At 51.2% G+C, this 16,832-nt stretch overlaps 2 protein-coding genes across 2 annotated transcripts; both read left to right on the top strand.

Moving 5' to 3' along the window:
- The first annotated feature begins 841 nt into the window (after positions 1–841).
- Positions 842–3,595, top strand: LOC120709175 (wall-associated receptor kinase 5-like). The gene is made up of 3 exons (XM_039994722.1): positions 842–1,931; positions 2,041–2,211; positions 2,289–3,595. Exons 1-3 carry the CDS (start codon positions 986–988, stop codon positions 3,485–3,487), a joined length of 2,316 nt encoding a protein of 771 aa, XP_039850656.1. The 5' UTR covers positions 842–985; the 3' UTR covers positions 3,488–3,595.
- A 10,086-nt stretch (positions 3,596–13,681) lies between these two features.
- On the top strand, positions 13,682–15,570 carry LOC120709166 (protein G1-like3). Its single transcript, XM_039994710.1, has 3 exons — positions 13,682–14,102; positions 14,215–14,305; positions 14,618–15,570. Exon 3 carries the CDS (start codon positions 14,622–14,624, stop codon positions 15,225–15,227), a length of 606 nt encoding a protein of 201 aa, XP_039850644.1. The 5' UTR covers positions 13,682–14,102; positions 14,215–14,305; positions 14,618–14,621; the 3' UTR covers positions 15,228–15,570.
- Positions 15,571–16,832: the final 1,262 nt, after the last annotated feature.

Raw genomic sequence — 16,832 nt, 5'->3', positions numbered from 1 at the left:
GATACACGCACGGTGGCGTGCCGGTGCAGCTCCCTTCAGCTTCTCCGCCCGAAGAACAACCCTATTTTGACAGGCTAGCAAGAGACCAAGAGGAGTCTTCCCGGGCAGCCTTTTTTTTACACGCCGAATTCACCGGTTGCTTGGGCGTCCCTTTCGAGCGCGGTGAATTCCAGATTTTAATTCTGCAGTGGTCGTGGTCAAAACGCAATCGAAGAAGCAGCCGGGGGTCGGGGTGCGGTACGGTACGGTAGATCGGAGACGTGGGGAAATGTTGAGAGGTGAAATCGGGCCATCATGTTCAGACGGTGGCTGAGAGACTTGCTAGTTACTACGCTGCTGATGGTGAATTATTGTCCTTCCTCCGACTTGTGTTTTGACTAATGGCCTCGTGATCATGAAACTTAAAGACAAATGATCATGAACACCATTTTCTCCGTTAAGTTGCATATTATAGTTTTGACTAATTGCCTCCAAATTTGTAATTTTCTTAAGTTTCTCCATCGTGATGTATTTGACTCCTGGCCGTGAAAGCTTAGGGAGCAGCTTGACACTGTCGAGCTGAATAGGATGGTACTACTGTTGCTTTCGTCTTAGAATGTTTCAGATTTTTTTTTAGAATAAGAATGTTTCAGAAATACGTGATATATACCCCCATTATTATTCTGTTCATACGTCAAAACGGAGATTGAACGATGAACAGCTACTAGATCGGGTGACCGATCAATCGCTGTCGAACTATGTGTCTCTTGAGCCTGAAGATCAACGTGCATCAACTACCGCAACGCCACATCAGGAAAGGAGGCGGCTCCGTCCTTTGCAATCTCCCAAGTTCCCACGGACCTGGCGGCGTCGAGCAGTGAAGTCAATCCCTGCTGCGTGAGGCCGAAAGCACTTGCGGTTTGACCTCTTCAAATCAACCCTAGCGCGGCCTGATTAAAGCCTCGATTAGCCACGGGCTCACTGACAGCCTCCCGGCCAGAGGGCCATGCCACCTAATCCTAATCACGCCGCCGCGAGAGACATGATCCTTGCATTGCTCGCCACCGTTCTAGTCCTCACGGCGCGCCCGGCGACGTCGGCGGCGGCGATGCAGCCGCGCGCGTCGTGCCTGCGGCGGTGCGGCAACATCGAGATCCCGTACCCGTTCGGCGTCGGCCCAGGGTGCCACCTCGAGACGGGGGACTGGACGTTCGTGCTCACCTGCAACCGCACCGCCGCCGGCGGCGGGCGCCCCCGGCTGTTCAACTACCAGATCGAGGTGCTGGACTTGTCGGTGCGCCTCGGCCAGCTCCGGATCGCCAGCGTCATCAACCCCTGGTGCTACAACGCCACGACGGGAGCCATGAACGGCCAGAGCAACTGGTGGTACAACATGTCCATCACCAACTTCCGCATCAACGACGCGCAGAACCGGTTCACCGTCGTCGGCTGCAACTCGCTCGCCTACATCCGCTCGCTCAACGACACCAGCGACACGTCCCGGTACATGACGGGGTGCATGGCCATGTGCCCCGGCGCCGGGCGGCTCGCCGACGGCGCCTGCGCCGGCGTCGGGTGCTGCCAGACCGCCATCCCCGGCGGCCTCAACGGCTACCAGGTCTCCTTCGAGGAGAAGTTCAACACCTCGGGGATCGCCGGCTTCAGCCCCTGCAGCTACGCCGTGCTCGTCGAGGCCGCCGCCTTCGAGTTCCGCGCCGGGTACGTCACCACCGACGCGTTCGTCGCCGACAGCGGCGGCCAGGTGCCGCTCGTGCTCGACTGGGCCATCGGGAACAAGACGTGCGAGGAGGCCAGGCGGAACGCGTCGGCGAACGCCTGCGTCAGCGCCAGCAGCGAGTGCGTCGACTCCAAGTACGGCAAGGGCAGGGGTTACCTCTGCAACTGCTCCGCCGGATACGACGGCAACCCCTACCTGCTCAACGGCTGCCAAGGTGATGACTGATGAGCTCTCTCTCTCTTCTCCTCGCACCATGTCTTCGTCACTGCCAAGTGTACCTAACGTTCCTGTTTTTTTTTTCTTCCCCCTATCTGCCGTTGCAGACATCAACGAGTGTGAAGACGCGAGATTCAGGTACCCGTGCTCTGTTCCTGGCACTTGCGTCAACACTGTTGGATCGTTCTACTGCGCTTGCCCTGACAAGACGAGGGGCAACGCCTACAATGGGACGTGCGAGGACAAGAAGTCCCAAATTGGATGGCAGATCGCCATTGGTAAGCAGAGGATGACCCAATCCAACCACCGCAGATGATGAAGGAAATAACCATTTCGTGTTTATTTCCGCCTGAAGGTGTCACCAGCGGCGTCGTGGTGCTGATCGTGACGGCGACCTGCCTGTACATGGTCCACGAGAAGAGGCGGCTGGCCAAGATCAAGAGCGACTACTTCAGGCAGCACGGCGGCCTGCTGCTGTTCGAGGAGATGAAGTCGCGGCAGGGCCTGTCCTTCACGCTCTTCACCCAGGAGGAGCTCGAGGCGGCGACCAACCGGTTCGACGAGCGCAGCGTCATCGGCAAGGGCGCCAACGGCACCGTGTACCGGGGCACCACCAGGGACGGCGAGGCCGTGGCGATCAAGCGGTGCCGCCTCGCCAGCGAGCGCCAGAAGAAGGAGTTCGGCAAGGAGATGCTCATCCTCTCCCAGATCAACCACCGCAACGTCGTCAAGCTCTACGGCTGCTGCCTCGAGGTGGAGGTCCCCATGCTGGTGTACAAGTACATCCCCAACGGCACCCTGTACCGCCTCATCCACGGCCGCCGCGGCGGCGTCGGCGGCGCCGGCGGGCCGCGCATCCCGTTCACGCTCCGCCTCCAGATCGCGCACCAGACCGCCGAGGCGCTCGCGTACCTGCACTCGTGGGCGTCGCCGCCCATCATCCACGGCGACGTCAAGACCTCCAACATCCTCCTCGACGAGGACTTCACCGCCAAGGTCTCCGACTTCGGGGCCTCGACGGTGGCGCCCACGGACGCGGCGCAGCTCGTGACGCTCGTGCAGGGGACCTGTGGGTACCTGGACCCCGAGTACATGAGGACGTGCAGGCTCACGGACAGGAGCGACGTCTACAGCTTCGGCGTCGTCCTGCTGGAGCTCCTGACGTGCCGGAAGGCGCTCAACCTGGAGGAGCTGGAGGAGGAGAAGTACCTCTCGTCGCAATTCCTCCTGGTGCTGGGCGAGGGCCGGCTCGAGGAGATACTGGACGAGCAGGTGAAGGGCGAGCACGGGCTCGAGCTGCTCGAGCAGGTCGCGGAGCTCGCCAGGCAGTGCCTGGAGATGGCCGGCGACAGGAGGCCGTCGATGAGGCAGGTCGCGGAGGAGCTCGCCAGGCTGAGCAGGATGGCCCAGCACCCATGGGGGCGCCAGAACTCCGAGGAGATTCTGGCGCTGCTCGGTGGATCGCCGAGCACGGCATCTGAAATCGAGCTTAGTAGCCCTCGGAATATCAGTTTTACTGATACGGCGTATGTTGGAATTAGATCTCCACGTTAGACGTTAGTAGTACAATTCCTTTCATTCCACAAGTGTAGGATGTTTTAGTTTTGGTCCAAGTCAAACTTCAATTTTGACCAATACCTACAATACCAACTCAACACGCTATGAAGACGTGTTCATATTTATAGATGGCCAAACGGGCCGCATAGCCCAGCATGGCACAAGTCCGTTACGGTACGACCACGGTAACGGGCCGTGCCGGGCCGTGATGTGCCACACCATCGGCCCAGGCACGCCACGAGGATAAGATCATCTTGCCGGGCCGGGCCGAGCCGATGAGCACGACGACCCATGTTAGCTTAGGATTTACAGTTGAGGGTTTAAGAAAGATTGAGCGGTGGGCAAGAACGGAGATCGGGCGGACAACCGACGGAAGTCCCAATGGCGTGCGGGAGGCCAGGGCGGCAGACGGTGAAGCGGAGAGGCTGGCACGGTGGCTGGTGGAGGCGTGCGTGAGGCTTGCTCGACGGCCAACGATGGGGAGAGGGCGCGCGGAAGGTCAGAGCGGCGTACGAAGGAGGGGAAAGGATGTGTGGGAGTTCAGAGCGGCAAGAGGCGGTGGGGGAGCGTGTGTCGGAGGCCAAAACAGTCGCCAACAGAGAGAGGGCGCACGGGGAACGGAGCAGCCGCCAGTGGAGGGAAGAGCTCGCGTAGAGGCTGTAACGACAGCCGACTATGCCAAGAGAAATGGAAAACTTAAAGTAAGAGTTTTCTATTTAAAAGGACCAATCAGACCATAAATTTAAATGAGTCATGCTCGGGCCGGCACTACGTGCTAGGGTGGCTGCCCAGGCATGGCCCGTTTGATCATGCCATGCCAGCCATGGTTGGGCTGTGATTTTCCGTGCTGAGCTTGCCCCATTTGGCCAACTATTGAGACCACAATGTACTGAGAGCACAAAGGTTTGTTCACCAATAGGATCACAGAACTTAGTGAACTGGCCATAGTCATGGATATGCCAGATAAAATCTATAATCCAAGGATCACCTTTTGTGAAAAGTGCAGAACTCAGCTTCAAGTAAGAGATTACGGCCCTCTTTGGGAGGGCTCGGCTCCGGCTCCAAAACCGGCTCCTGCTAGAGCCCTCCCAAACGGGAGTTTTGGGGGCGGCTTCAAGGTTGGAGCCCCTGAAATCACGCTCACTGGAGCGGATTGGGGGAGACGGAGCCAGGAAATGGTGGCTCCGTCCAGCTCCGCGCGGCTCTCAACGCCCTTTCCCCAGCCCTGCCCCCGGGCGCAGACTGCAGGCGGGCACAGCGGCCGCTGGCCGCCACAGGGGCGAGGCCCGGTGAGGGCGGACGGCGCGGCGGGAGGCCGAGCAGCGGCGGCCCAAGGCGGAGGCAGCGGCGGGCCCCGAGTGAGGAGGGATGCAGGCGGAGGATGTGGAGCAACGGGAGAAGGAAGAAAGGATAAGGGGAGAGAAGGGAAGAAAATAAATAAATAAATAAATAAGAAGAATGAAAAATAAAAAAGAAGGGCATTGTAGTCATTTCATATTTTCTATGTATTTAAACAGCAAGATGAAGTCGTTTTGCCAAACGTTTTTTCAAGACGGCTCCATTTTCATCAAAAAACCGCTTTACCAGAAGAGCCAAAGTCGGAGCTGTTTTTGAAAGAGCCAAAGGTCTGCCAACCAGGCCCTACAACTCTCGTTTTGGTCAAGGAACTGATCCTCCAATGTGGCGACCCACATGGCATGGGCCGTGGTGCGCAGCATCATAACAGTTTGCAACAAGTCTTGGACAGTGTCACAGAGCCATGGAAGAAAGAATCATCGTACAGCCCATCCTGGCCTGAGCAGCATTTTTTTTTGCCTGAATGACCAGCACATTGATGTAATGATAGGGAATAAGCGTGAAGAACAGCTTGGTTGGTTGGAGGCAACAAACTGAGCACCGAGTCTACAGTCTAGCTTTGACCTGAATATCTGATGGCATGGCGCTTAGCTTCAAATTGAAGGCTACCCTCCTTTGACAGCACAAATGTATGTATTGGAACTATACTGATCCAGACAAGCTCGGACTTGCACGTTGTGGGTTGGTCCAAAAGCGCCAAGTAGTTTTACATGCGAATTCCGTTGGCTGGCCCGCGAGCTGGTGCTGGTGCTGGTCCTGGTCCTGGTCTTCTCGCAGTCGCAGCGAAACGACTTACCTAAACCAATCGGACCGTGACAGGCCTTGCCGACAGTACCCTCACCCAGCGCCGGCCCGGCCCCGTCCCCGTCCGCGACCGCCGCCGCGGGGACAGTCGCCATGGGGGCGGGCCTCCGGGCTTGGGGGGGGGGGGGGGGGGGGGGGGCTTCTTCAAGCTGCTCCTGCGACGGCGAGCGAGCTGACCTGACCTGAAAGACGCGCGCCACCGCATGGGCAACCGCACCTGGTCCAGAACTCCCAGATGTGGGTGCGTCAGTGCGTCTCGCCGCCGCCCCGTCGTCTTGACGCCGACGTCCATGCGGATCGATCTCTGCTGGTGGTGCCGCCGCGCCCAGCCTCCATCGGCGGCAGTAGCCACACTGCTCGCCTGCTCGGCCCACTCGCTGCGTGGGCCTTGTTACCGGCGGCGTTGCATCTATCCCGTCCCGTCCCCATCATGCGCGTCTCCTCGTGTCATCTTCGAGGTTGGGGATAAGCCCTCTGGCACTGTCTCCTGGTCCTGGGGAGGCCGGAATTATTTGGGTCGCCTGACCTGACTCTCCTCGCGATCCATCGCGCCGGGCGTTCGAGGCTCCGATCAGTCTGGCCGCACCGCTCAGATCAGGGAGCTAGCAACGTCTCGCCTGGGCATCGATCGTGAGATGTCGAGGGAGTCCATGTGCTACTCCTACAAGGTAGTCCATCTATCCCGTCAATCTCCTGCTCCGGAAAGTGTCAGTTTCTTCCGAGACCAACAACAGTTCGCTGACAAGAGAGCTGTTGCTGTCTTGCTGAGATCAGGATCGCACACCGCCAGATCGATGTGGAAATGTCACGAGGCCAGCTGCGTGCGATAGATGCACGCACTTAACTCCGTTGAAAGGAACTTCAAGAGATTATTGGAGCAGCTATGGAAAACTGGTTTGAGGTGCAGGGGAGCTAGCTATGTAGATTATTGGAAAATGGAATGCTCTAGCTGCAACACTATTCTGATCTGAAGTTGCTTCGGACTTCTTTATTAGGGAGCTTGCATTAGGGTAGTTAAACCCCTCGTTTAAGGGTGGTCTAAAAAGGATTTGGTTAGCAACTTGGCTCATCAACGATCCCCCGGTAGCCGTTTGCCGGCAGGAAATAGGCCCAGATTACTATATTTCTTGAGTAAAATCCCTATATGCCATCGAAAAATGTAACCAAACTCCTATGTGCCATTGAAAATTAACACATCATCTCAATGCCACCGTTTTTATTTTTCAATCCCCTCTATGCCATTGCCGTAAAAAAATACTAACGGAGCTGTTAAATTGAAAGGTAAAAAGACAATAATGCCCCTAGCTCCAATTCCTTGCCCTCTCTACCACTGATGTGTAGGACCCACATGGTAGATTTATCTTCAACCTCCACCCCGGAGGCCCGTGCTGCCCCTGGCACGACCACCGTAGCACGGGCCGCCCTGCGTGTCGCATCATCCGCCGCCGGCTGCACCCTACCCCGGCCACCGCGTGCGCCGCGTCCTCCGCCGCCGGCCGCGCCCTCCGCCGTGCCCCTGCCACGGCCGCCGTGTGCGCCGTGTCCTTCACCGCCGGCCTCGCCCTCCGCCGTGCCCCTGCCCCGGCCGCCGCACGCGCCGCGCCCCTCCTGCGGCCGCCATCTAGCGGGCCGCCGCACGCGCCGCGCCCCTCCTGCGGCCGCCATCTAGCGGGCCGCCGTGCGCGCCGCGTCCTCCGCCGCACCCATGCCCCCGCCACACCCATGCCGCCCTCGTGCCAACCGCCGCGCGCCGAGCGGGCCGCGCCCTCCACCGCGCTACTGCCGGGGCCGCCGTCGTGCGGGCTGTATGGGGCGCGGGGCGGCGGAGGAGCAGCTCGGGCCTCTGGGTGAAGTTGAAGATGAATCTGCTGTGTGGGTCCCACGCGTCAGCGGTAGAGAGAGGGCAAAGAATAGGAGCCAGGCAGGGAGGGGTATTATTATCTTTTACCATTTAGTTTAACTGGTCCGTTAGTGTTTTTTAACGACAATGATATAGAGGGGATTGAAAATTAAAAACGATGGCATAGAGGGAATGTGCTAATTTTCAATGACACATAGAGGATAAGTTATATTTCCCAATGGCATACAAGAAATTTACTCATATTTCTTTGAGAGTTCGCATTGTTCATTAATCACGAGTCCCTGTCTTCCGTCGCTTTCATTTCTCTCTCGGGGCCACTTCGACGACTGGCAGGTCGATCTATCTCCAGGCATTCCAATTAATCGCGTCATGATTAATCATCCAGCCATAACAGAAGCAAACCTCTGAACGGCTGAACCCCACGAAGTTAAGGGTAGCACAGGCAGTCGGTTAGGATCGGAGTAGAGAGACGCTGACAGTGAGAGAGCTGCTTGAGTGCAGTGATAGTGAGCCGTGCTTGTCGCTTGAGTGCTTGGTATGTACCCACTACCACTAGTACACTACACACCAGCACAGAGTTCCGGTTTTGTACCACATAAAAAATCAGCTTGCAAGCCTGCAACAGAACCGGAGCAGCATCTGCCACGGAGACGGACATGCCACCATAAGCCAGCTCAATAAACAAACAAAGCTCGATCCTTTTTCTTAAAAGAAAAAATCTGTACGGATCCCTGTGGCGTGGGCTAGGTATACATCATCGTCCCAGCAGCAGGCAGCAGCAGCTTCAACTCTTGCAGCAAGGCAGCATGTACTGTAGATGATGTGTCGTTAGCAGCTCTGCGCGGTTCGTCCATGTCATGTGTGCCACACAGATCGAGCCTCTCGTGACGAACTCCTACTGGGCTAGTGGCCGACGGTGTTATCTTGGAGTCGGAGAGCTCATCACGATCACATCTTGTGATGAGCTCAGACCTCTCAGGGCTTCAGTGGTATCGCATCAGCATTCAGCAGGGAGCCAGGGTCCAGGGAGCAGCTGCATGCATGCTGCCCTCGATAAAGGCCCGGGTCAAGGTCCGTACGCCGCCATAGTTTAATTAAGGCTTTGCCGCTAGCAGTTGTTCTCGATCAGTTCCAAGAAGCCCGCCGACAAATGGTAAGCACTTACATAATCTGTGATTGGCTCGGTCTTTGTAAATGCAGGCAGACAAGAATATAATTCCAAATTCCAAGCCGCACATGCATGCAGGCATTGGGTGCTCGATCCGTTGCGTTCCAAGGAGTTCATCACTTCATTGTGACAGTTCTTTTTTTTTAATAAGATCAGTCTGTGAGAGTTTTATACGTATAGTTATTAAACTGGGAATTAGATAATTGTGCAAGATGAGTTTTATGGTGATAAAAACTCTCCTCACATCTCATGAAACCACATCATTCTCTCTTCTTGTCATGTCAGCAAAATTGATGATATTTACTGTCATGAAATCCTCTAAAAAACTTCCATTGAGACTGATCTAATAAACATTGTAACAGTTATTCTCTGGAACATCTGCCCAACGACTTTTAAGTATTCATGTGGATTTTTTATATAGCTAGCAGTACCCACCATCAGATGTACCCTTCAAACCTGTACTGTTTCCTGTACACAGCTAATAGCATTGGATTATTGTTGTGATTCTCATTTTATTTTGGGAAATTCCATAGACACATACCCCGTGGTCCACCATCATAAAAAAGGTTAATGTACCAGGTCTTGAAATTAGCCAATCGGGGTGAAAGCATAACCTCAGCATTGATTTAGATTCTTTTTTTTATTTTCCCCCAATTAGCCAATGGACAACTCCGTTTTGTAATAATCTTTTAGCTTATACACTTTGTAGAGGCCGGAACTCGTTTTCATTATCTAAAAGAAAATCCAATTCAATCAGCTCTATTCCCTTTCCACCCATATCCAAGAAACGTGTATCCAAAAACTCAAGGTAAAAAGTATAATTCAAGCTAAGTTGACATGAACTCATTTTCAATTCAATTTTTTAAAGATATCTAAACTTAAAATAAGCATGGATTTATTCGAGAAACATGAAGTCTCAACTATAAACAAAACTTATGAAGAATCAGGTTTCCTTTTGTTGCATAATTAACCACATATATATACTCCTACATATTTCCTACCGTTTTTCTTTTTAATAGAAACACATGATATAGCGTACATAGAGGCACTGTGCGTGTGGGAGAACTGTTATTTAATTTGTTTTACAAGTATTTGAACAGCTAAACTAATCGCGTCCTCTGTCCTTTCTGCAACTTTGGTGAGGAATCTTTTACTAGCTAGTGATGTCATGAACATGGATGGGTAGATATAATTTTTTTTCAGTGCCTCGTGAAATTTTGGTCAAGTGGCACATGGGGTGGCCCGACAATAGTGCTCATGCTATAGGCACCAATAATGAAGTTTGTCTTGCGTGTTCAAGTAGCAAACTCCAAAGGTGATGACTACTCACTGATTGTATTCTTTCTTCTGTTCAAAATATGCAACACTTGTCCTAGGAAGATTCCTAGCTAGATGTGGTACTTATGCCCCTCCATTTGAAACTACAAAGCTTACTTCGTTTTGTTAGAATAAGTTTTTGACCAACAACAATACTTTATTGAAATATTGAAGTCAATAGATTTGTATTCATTTTTTTGTCTTATGAATATATCTACTTTCGTTACTATCACATAACGAAATGCGAGCAGAGAGTAATCCTTGGTCAAAGTTTTATCATAGCAAAATGAAATATGCCTTATTATATTCACTCCGTTTTATCATAACTAGATCTTTCGTTTTTTACATGTCATATTAGGTTTGTCTTTGTCCTAAGTCAAATTTGGCTAATTTTAACCAAGATTATAAAGAAATATAGCAACAACTATACAACCCAATATATATACTATCAACATTCCACGGTGGATTTAATGAAATAAATTTGGTGTTGTAGAAGTTATTATTTTTTCTATAAATTTGGTCAAAGCTGATCAAGTTTGACTTGTGACGAACCTAATATGACATGTAAATAAAAATATAGGGAATACATAATGGACCATTATGATCAAGCCAAATTGCTCCAAAGAAATCCTTCACGGTAATCAAAATTTATTTCTTTTTCATTGGTCCAATCCATTAAACCTAATTTACACTATACTCAGATTAGCTGCGCTTCGAACAAAATTTCACTGTCAGAATGTACTCGTGTATATATATGCATGAGTACGAAGAGAGGGAAACAATTGTCAGATTAACATGTCAACTTGTGGTGGTCCACATCTTCAGTTGCTTCGCAAGTCATCAGTTTGGTGTACATGTACGGATCTGTGGCCCATGCTCAAGCCGAAAATTAACAAGAAAAAAACAGGATCGAGCATGTTATAGAAATAACGACGGTCGATGGCGTTGAAACAGCATAACGATGGAAGGAGCAACAGATTAGAACAATGCAATTCATGGCAGTAATCGCTGATTATTGATTGCTGTTTCAGTCTGAATTTTTGTGAAGAGCTTTCTTAGGCCTTAATTAGCTAGCTGTACGAGGACTACATACAGGTTTACTGTCCTATTTCTGAATATATCTCGCAAAATCCTTGTAGTCAACAAAAAAAGGACGAAGTATCTTTAATTTCATATATATAATCTTTTGGTACAAGTGCTCACAGTGAAAGAGTACATGAGTGCACACCTAATGCTACCACTGCACATATGCTTACGAGAAAAAGATAACACGACGCAGGATCAAACCAGGGGCGATCCATGATCTAAAAAAAGAGCAAATAAAAGGTAAGACGCAACTTTATGACCAAACATATTTAGCAGGTTGGCGTTATTTCCAGTACATTTCAGAGATACAGTATTGCGCAGCCCAGTACCAAAGTACAGAACATAGACTGATCAAGATGTAGACCCGGCTGGTCCGTGCTCTTTTTAACAAAGCATCCGCGCGCCATCCAGACTCCAGAGTCCCAGAGCTCTGGGAATACGGATCTGCACTGATCCTCCACAGCTTGTCCAAACTAACTTTTACCATTGAAAAACTCCCAGTAATTCATTGAATTACGACAAAACTTTTAGAGTGAGAAGTTCGAGTTTTGTATGGTCCTGCTTTTAGGTCACAGATAGTACATGTTGATGGTGGAGCCTTTTGTTTTTTTTTGTTTCATCATTTTTTTCCTACCATTTTGACATGAAATGCCAAATATAGTACACACTGATGCAGTGATGCTCCATATTAAACATTGGATCCTATTATTTTGAAGCATCATCACGCATCGATGCAACCAGCAATTTAGCAGATGCATGCATGTTGCTAGCTTGTACTGGTTGCTGCAACTTCCCAACAAGCAATAACAGTGACACCACTCCCCGCCGGGGCCCAGCGCCCACATGCTGATAGAAAAACGCATAGCTCTTGAAGCAACTAAAAGGTCAAAAATAATACAGACAAGAGGACTTTTCAAACAAGAATTAGCAACCAAATCCACTGATCCACCCAACTGCTGTACCCTAAACTCTCACGAAGTGTCCTGTGCGTCAGCCAATGGTAGGCAGGGTTTATTTGCAACCACACATATATATCATAATGGTACCAAGAATGGAAAATCGGAGGAAACCTTTCCCTTTTTGCTAAGATACTTGGTAGGACATGATGACTAGGGTCCATATGGAATGGATGTCTTTGGATCTATGGTCAAATCAACTCGACAAGATAGAAGGAACAAAATAGTTCAAAATAGTGGTATCTTTTGCGGTTGTATATATGATAATGCTACAAACTTCATAAAAGAAAAAAATTGTCTAGTTCGAAAGTGATCGATGTATTAATAATATTTATGGGCAAAAATATTACTAAAATTCCCATAGATATTTACCAAACTAGGTTCTAAAAGCTCCCTTTTGCCATATATTTATTTTGCGGGCACTATTTTTCATTTTGTCCCATATAAGTTAAACCACCATAATCAAATTTATTGTGAACATGTTAAAACCCTTATTACTTATTTATGTCCTGTCATTGATTGCAAGAGTACAAGAAACACTCTTCTAATGAAATTATTAGCACACTCTTAAGTTTTAGTTCTCCCCTAGATAATGGAAGAACGTATTCTAGCAATATTTAGATATATCATCCAAAACCGAGCTGTCACCAAGATTGCAAGATTAAGCATTGAACACTTATTGAGAAGAATTTGTTGCAATAATCTTGCCACCCTAAACACTAAACACATGGGCCAATGATGTTTTCTTCCCATACTATTTTGTGCTTGTCGAATATTCTGTTCCATATGCATTAAAGTGTACAACTATTTTAATAGGAACAGTTACTATATATGCTAGCGACTTAACTAAGAAGTGCAGCTAGTGTGTATATTAATGCACCCCGTCCATCAAGCATTGTCTTTTTTCAAAAGATAAAATACATATATATATATATATATATGTGGATTTTCACAATCATTATATTTTAATACATGCAAGCATCTAGTATACGTGTAGTTGCGTCAAATTGCAAGTCACATGCTCTTCTTTTAAGTTCAAGGTTTGCTGTTATTTTCACCTAGTTGCACTTGAAAATTATAGTTAAAAACAAACCACTAGGCATGCATGATGATCCCGCCTGATCCTTGCTTGGGCTCAAATCATTCTTGCTTTTGCAGATCAGAGTTACTCTTCAGTAATTTAATGGGCGCAAATTTCTCTGATATACTCTCTTGCAGCAGTACGAAAAACAAAAAAAAGGCACCAGAGGAATCAACACCTGAGAGCAAGAAATTTTCCTTTACCGAATGATGCCATGGGTTTTTATTCCGGAGCACATTTCGGGTACGCCCCTCGGGCAGAGTTTTCCGTTTGTCGTTTCACAAGGACAAGTTAGCAGCGGCATTCATTAAAGAGGGCTCCGGGGCCTGCCCCGGCGTGTGGGCCCGGGCCGTCGCCGTTCGTACGGACACCACCGGGCCCCACCCTCTTTACGGGGGCATCATGGAGCGCGCCCCCGCCTTGCTTGGACTCTTCTCCGGCGGGACACCGGCCATCCGGCGCGCATCCGACGGCCGGCGGCGGGGGCAAGGACCCCGGCCGGCGCCGCTGGGCCTATACAAACGGAGGCGGCGAGGGCGAGCATGGCCGGAGAGCTGCCGCTCGCTTTCACCCACCCCTACCACCGCTAGGCTACCGCTCCGGGAGAGAGAGATAGGAGAAAAAATGAAAATATTTTTACCTTTTTTTATACTTAATATTTTACCTTTAGTCATGTCACCTCTCACCTCACAGTGTCCCTGTCCTCCCTTTACACTTAAAAGCCCTAACAGTGCCGCGCCAGCTGTTGCTGTTCCTCCCCTCTGTTCCATCTCTCCCGGTTGCTCCGCAGATCTCCCCTTTTTAGGCCAAACAATCTATCCACCACCACCCCCCGGCCCTCCTAAAAATAGTAGCCCACACCTTCTCTCCCCACTCCTGATGAAGCTCCTCGGATCAATGGGCCGCCTATGAGACGACGAGCAACGGCAGTCAGCAACAACCGAAGACCACCACTGCCACTCCAGGTAGCTAGCTTGAGAAGGGTAAGCGGCAAAACAAGAGCAAGCGTCTGTAACTTGTGTTGTGCTAGCTCTCTCTTTTTAAATCTTTTTCCTTATCTCCTCTCTTTGCTACTGCTCTCCGCGGATTCTCTAGTCAGCTTCAGCTCCAGCTAGAGACCTGCTGGAGTCTCCTCCAACCGCTCCGACGGGCCCTCCACCGAGATCAGCCGGCATCGCCACGAAAGGTAGCATGTGACTGCTGGCTCTCTCCAAGAAAATTAAATCGAATCCATTCCCCACATGTATAATTTGAGTAACAGCGTATGCAAATACCACCTGTTTGTTTCTTCTCTTGCACACCTCGCTCTGAGAAAAAAAAGAAGAATGTTTCTTGTAAATATACATCGAAGATATGATGCATCGCTTTCACACGCACATGGACAAAGAAAATTAAGCCGAGAGCAGAGCACCCCAGATAGATCCCCCAAAAGGTGCATGTAATCACCGGCGGCTCCACCCCACTCATTCTGTGTTCATGCCTGATTCTTGGATTCCAGATTGATGGACCTGTCGCCGAACCCCGAGAGCCCGGGCGGCGGCGGCGGTGATGGCGGCGGCGGAGCCGGTGGATCGAGCAGCGGCGGGGGGGCGTCCTCGTCGGCGGGCGGCGGCGGCGCGCCGCAGACGCCGAGCCGGTACGAGGCGCAGAAGCGGCGGGACTGGAACACGTTCGGGCAGTACCTGCGGAACCACCGGCCTCCGCTGAGCCTGGCGCAGTGCAGCGGCGCCCACGTCCTCGAGTTCCTGCGGTACCTGGACCAGTTCGGCAAGACCAAGGTGCACACGGCGGCGTGCCCCTTCTTCGGGCACCCGAACCCGCCGGCGCCGTGCCCCTGCCCGCTGCGCCAAGCGTGGGGCAGCCTGGACGCGCTGGTGGGCCGCCTCCGAGCCGCCTTCGAGGAGAACGGCGGCCGGCCGGAGTCCAACCCCTTCGCGGCGCGCGCCGTCCGCCTCTACCTCCGCGAGGTCCGCGAGCACCAGGCCCGCGCGCGCGGCGTCAGCTACGAGAAGAAGAAGCGCAAGAAGCCGCAGCCGCCGGCCGATCACGCCGGCGGCAGCGGACACCCGCCGCCTCCGGCGCCGCCGCCCGCCGGCGCGGCGTGCTGAGGAACGACATGCACCCGCCACCAGCGCCCATTTGGTATGCCGGACTGAGCATATTTTATGTAGGTTTCGATCGATTTCCGTGTGCATGCATGCATGGTTTGCTGCCATTATTTTGCTTGCGATGCTTCAGCTTCTTCTTCCTCGATCAGACTCTGCCGATCATGTGCCGGGCTACATTGTTATTTCACTCCTGCTCTCTCTAGTCTCTGCTGCTAGCTTCAATTTCTAGCTACCACTACCGCTTAATTTTCGTGTCAAGCAGCTAGTTCAGTTCAATCTGTTGCTACGCTGGAAGGAAATCATCAATGGATCATCAATGAGACTTGAGTTACCTTACTTTTCAGTACTGTTGATTCCTGATTATAGATGGATGCATACTAGTGCTTAGTTTACCCATTCGTTGTTGCACGTGCGTACGTGCCCTTCAATTCAGAAGTACAGAGAGAGGACGAGAGAGCGCGACGACTACTGGTCCGATCGACCATCTCCCCTTCTCTTCTGCTGCAGTGTTCTTCAAGGATCTCGCGTGCCATTTCCATGTGTGTGCGAGCATGCCAAGTCCCATCGAGGACGTACAAATTTGACACCTTCTCATCTCGGGCCTGCCTTTCTTTCTTCTTGTTCTGAGATTCCTCATCCTCTTCCTTTTTATGGTGCGCGCGCCGCCTCCCGGCCCGGCCGCCCCGGCCCGCTAGCTTCACGACACGGCACCAGTATGTAGTCAGCTGTGAGCAGTGCGCGCGGGCATTGGCCGGATCGAGCCGGGTCCCTTCGTCCACGGGCGCGGCGCACTGTTGCCGACACCACCAAACGGAGGCAAGGACACGGGCCGGCGGTCTCCCGTGTCCCGTCGTCGTCGATCCGCCGTCCCACATTGGCTCGGCGCAAATCTTGCTAGATCTTGCGTGACGCGGTTGAACAGGATGCCACTGCTGTTCTTCTCTAGCGCGCGTGGCACTGGTCGGCCTGCCGGCGGGGGCTCGCCGCGGCCGGCCGGCTGCTTGAGCTGCAGTGGCGCCACCACCAGGAGGTCAAATGGACGAACAGTGGTGGCATGTGTGCTGTGCCCCCTTCCCCCACCGGCTTGTCCTACTTAAATTCGTGTAGAAGGACGCGGCCAAATAAGGAGATGTTCATTGGTTTACTGTAGTTAGCATGCAGCTGCGTATCTACAGGGTCTCTCTTGTCAAGCTGCACTGATTATTGGTATGCTGTTAACACTGCCATTTTAACACCGGATGATTCCTGATTTCATGCAAAAACTAGTGCTTGACTGCTGGTACATCTGTGTCTATATGCTAAAATGGTAGAGAGAGAGAGAGCTATATATATTTAGGCAACACAGCAATTGGTAATATGATCTGATGAATTTTATGAGTCTAATTAAATACATTAGTGACATTAATCATTATTGTTATACATTCCTTGTTATATTTAGTATACTGCTTGGTTAAACTAATGAACTAACTAATAATAACTCGCCATGAGGTTATTAAGTCACCCTATATAGAGCTGATGTGTCTTTATTTGCTTGATCCGAATCACCACTTTAAGTTTCCATATATAGATTTAACATTGTTTGTTTTTAACCCTGGACTCTTAATT

Source organism: Panicum virgatum, chromosome 1K (genome assembly GCF_016808335.1).
Source record: "Panicum virgatum strain AP13 chromosome 1K, P.virgatum_v5, whole genome shotgun sequence".
Lineage (NCBI taxonomy): Eukaryota > Viridiplantae > Streptophyta > Magnoliopsida > Poales > Poaceae > Panicum > Panicum virgatum.
This window is presented reverse-complemented; position numbering and strand designations above follow the sequence as displayed.

Bases quoted from the DNA above. Each gene is read 5' to 3' on its own strand.
- LOC120709166 (XM_039994710.1), top strand. From the start codon at position 14,622: ATGGACCTGTCGCCGAACCCCGAGAGCCCGGGCGGCGGCGGCGGTGAT.
- LOC120709175 (XM_039994722.1), top strand. From the start codon at position 986: ATGCCACCTAATCCTAATCACGCCGCCGCGAGAGACATGATCCTTGCA. The intron at 1,932-2,040 runs GTGATGACTGAT...CTGCCGTTGCAG, and splicing joins CCTGCTCAACGGCTGCCAAG to ACATCAACGAGTGTGAAGAC. The intron at 2,212-2,288 runs GTAAGCAGAGGA...TTCCGCCTGAAG, and splicing joins TGGATGGCAGATCGCCATTG to GTGTCACCAGCGGCGTCGTG.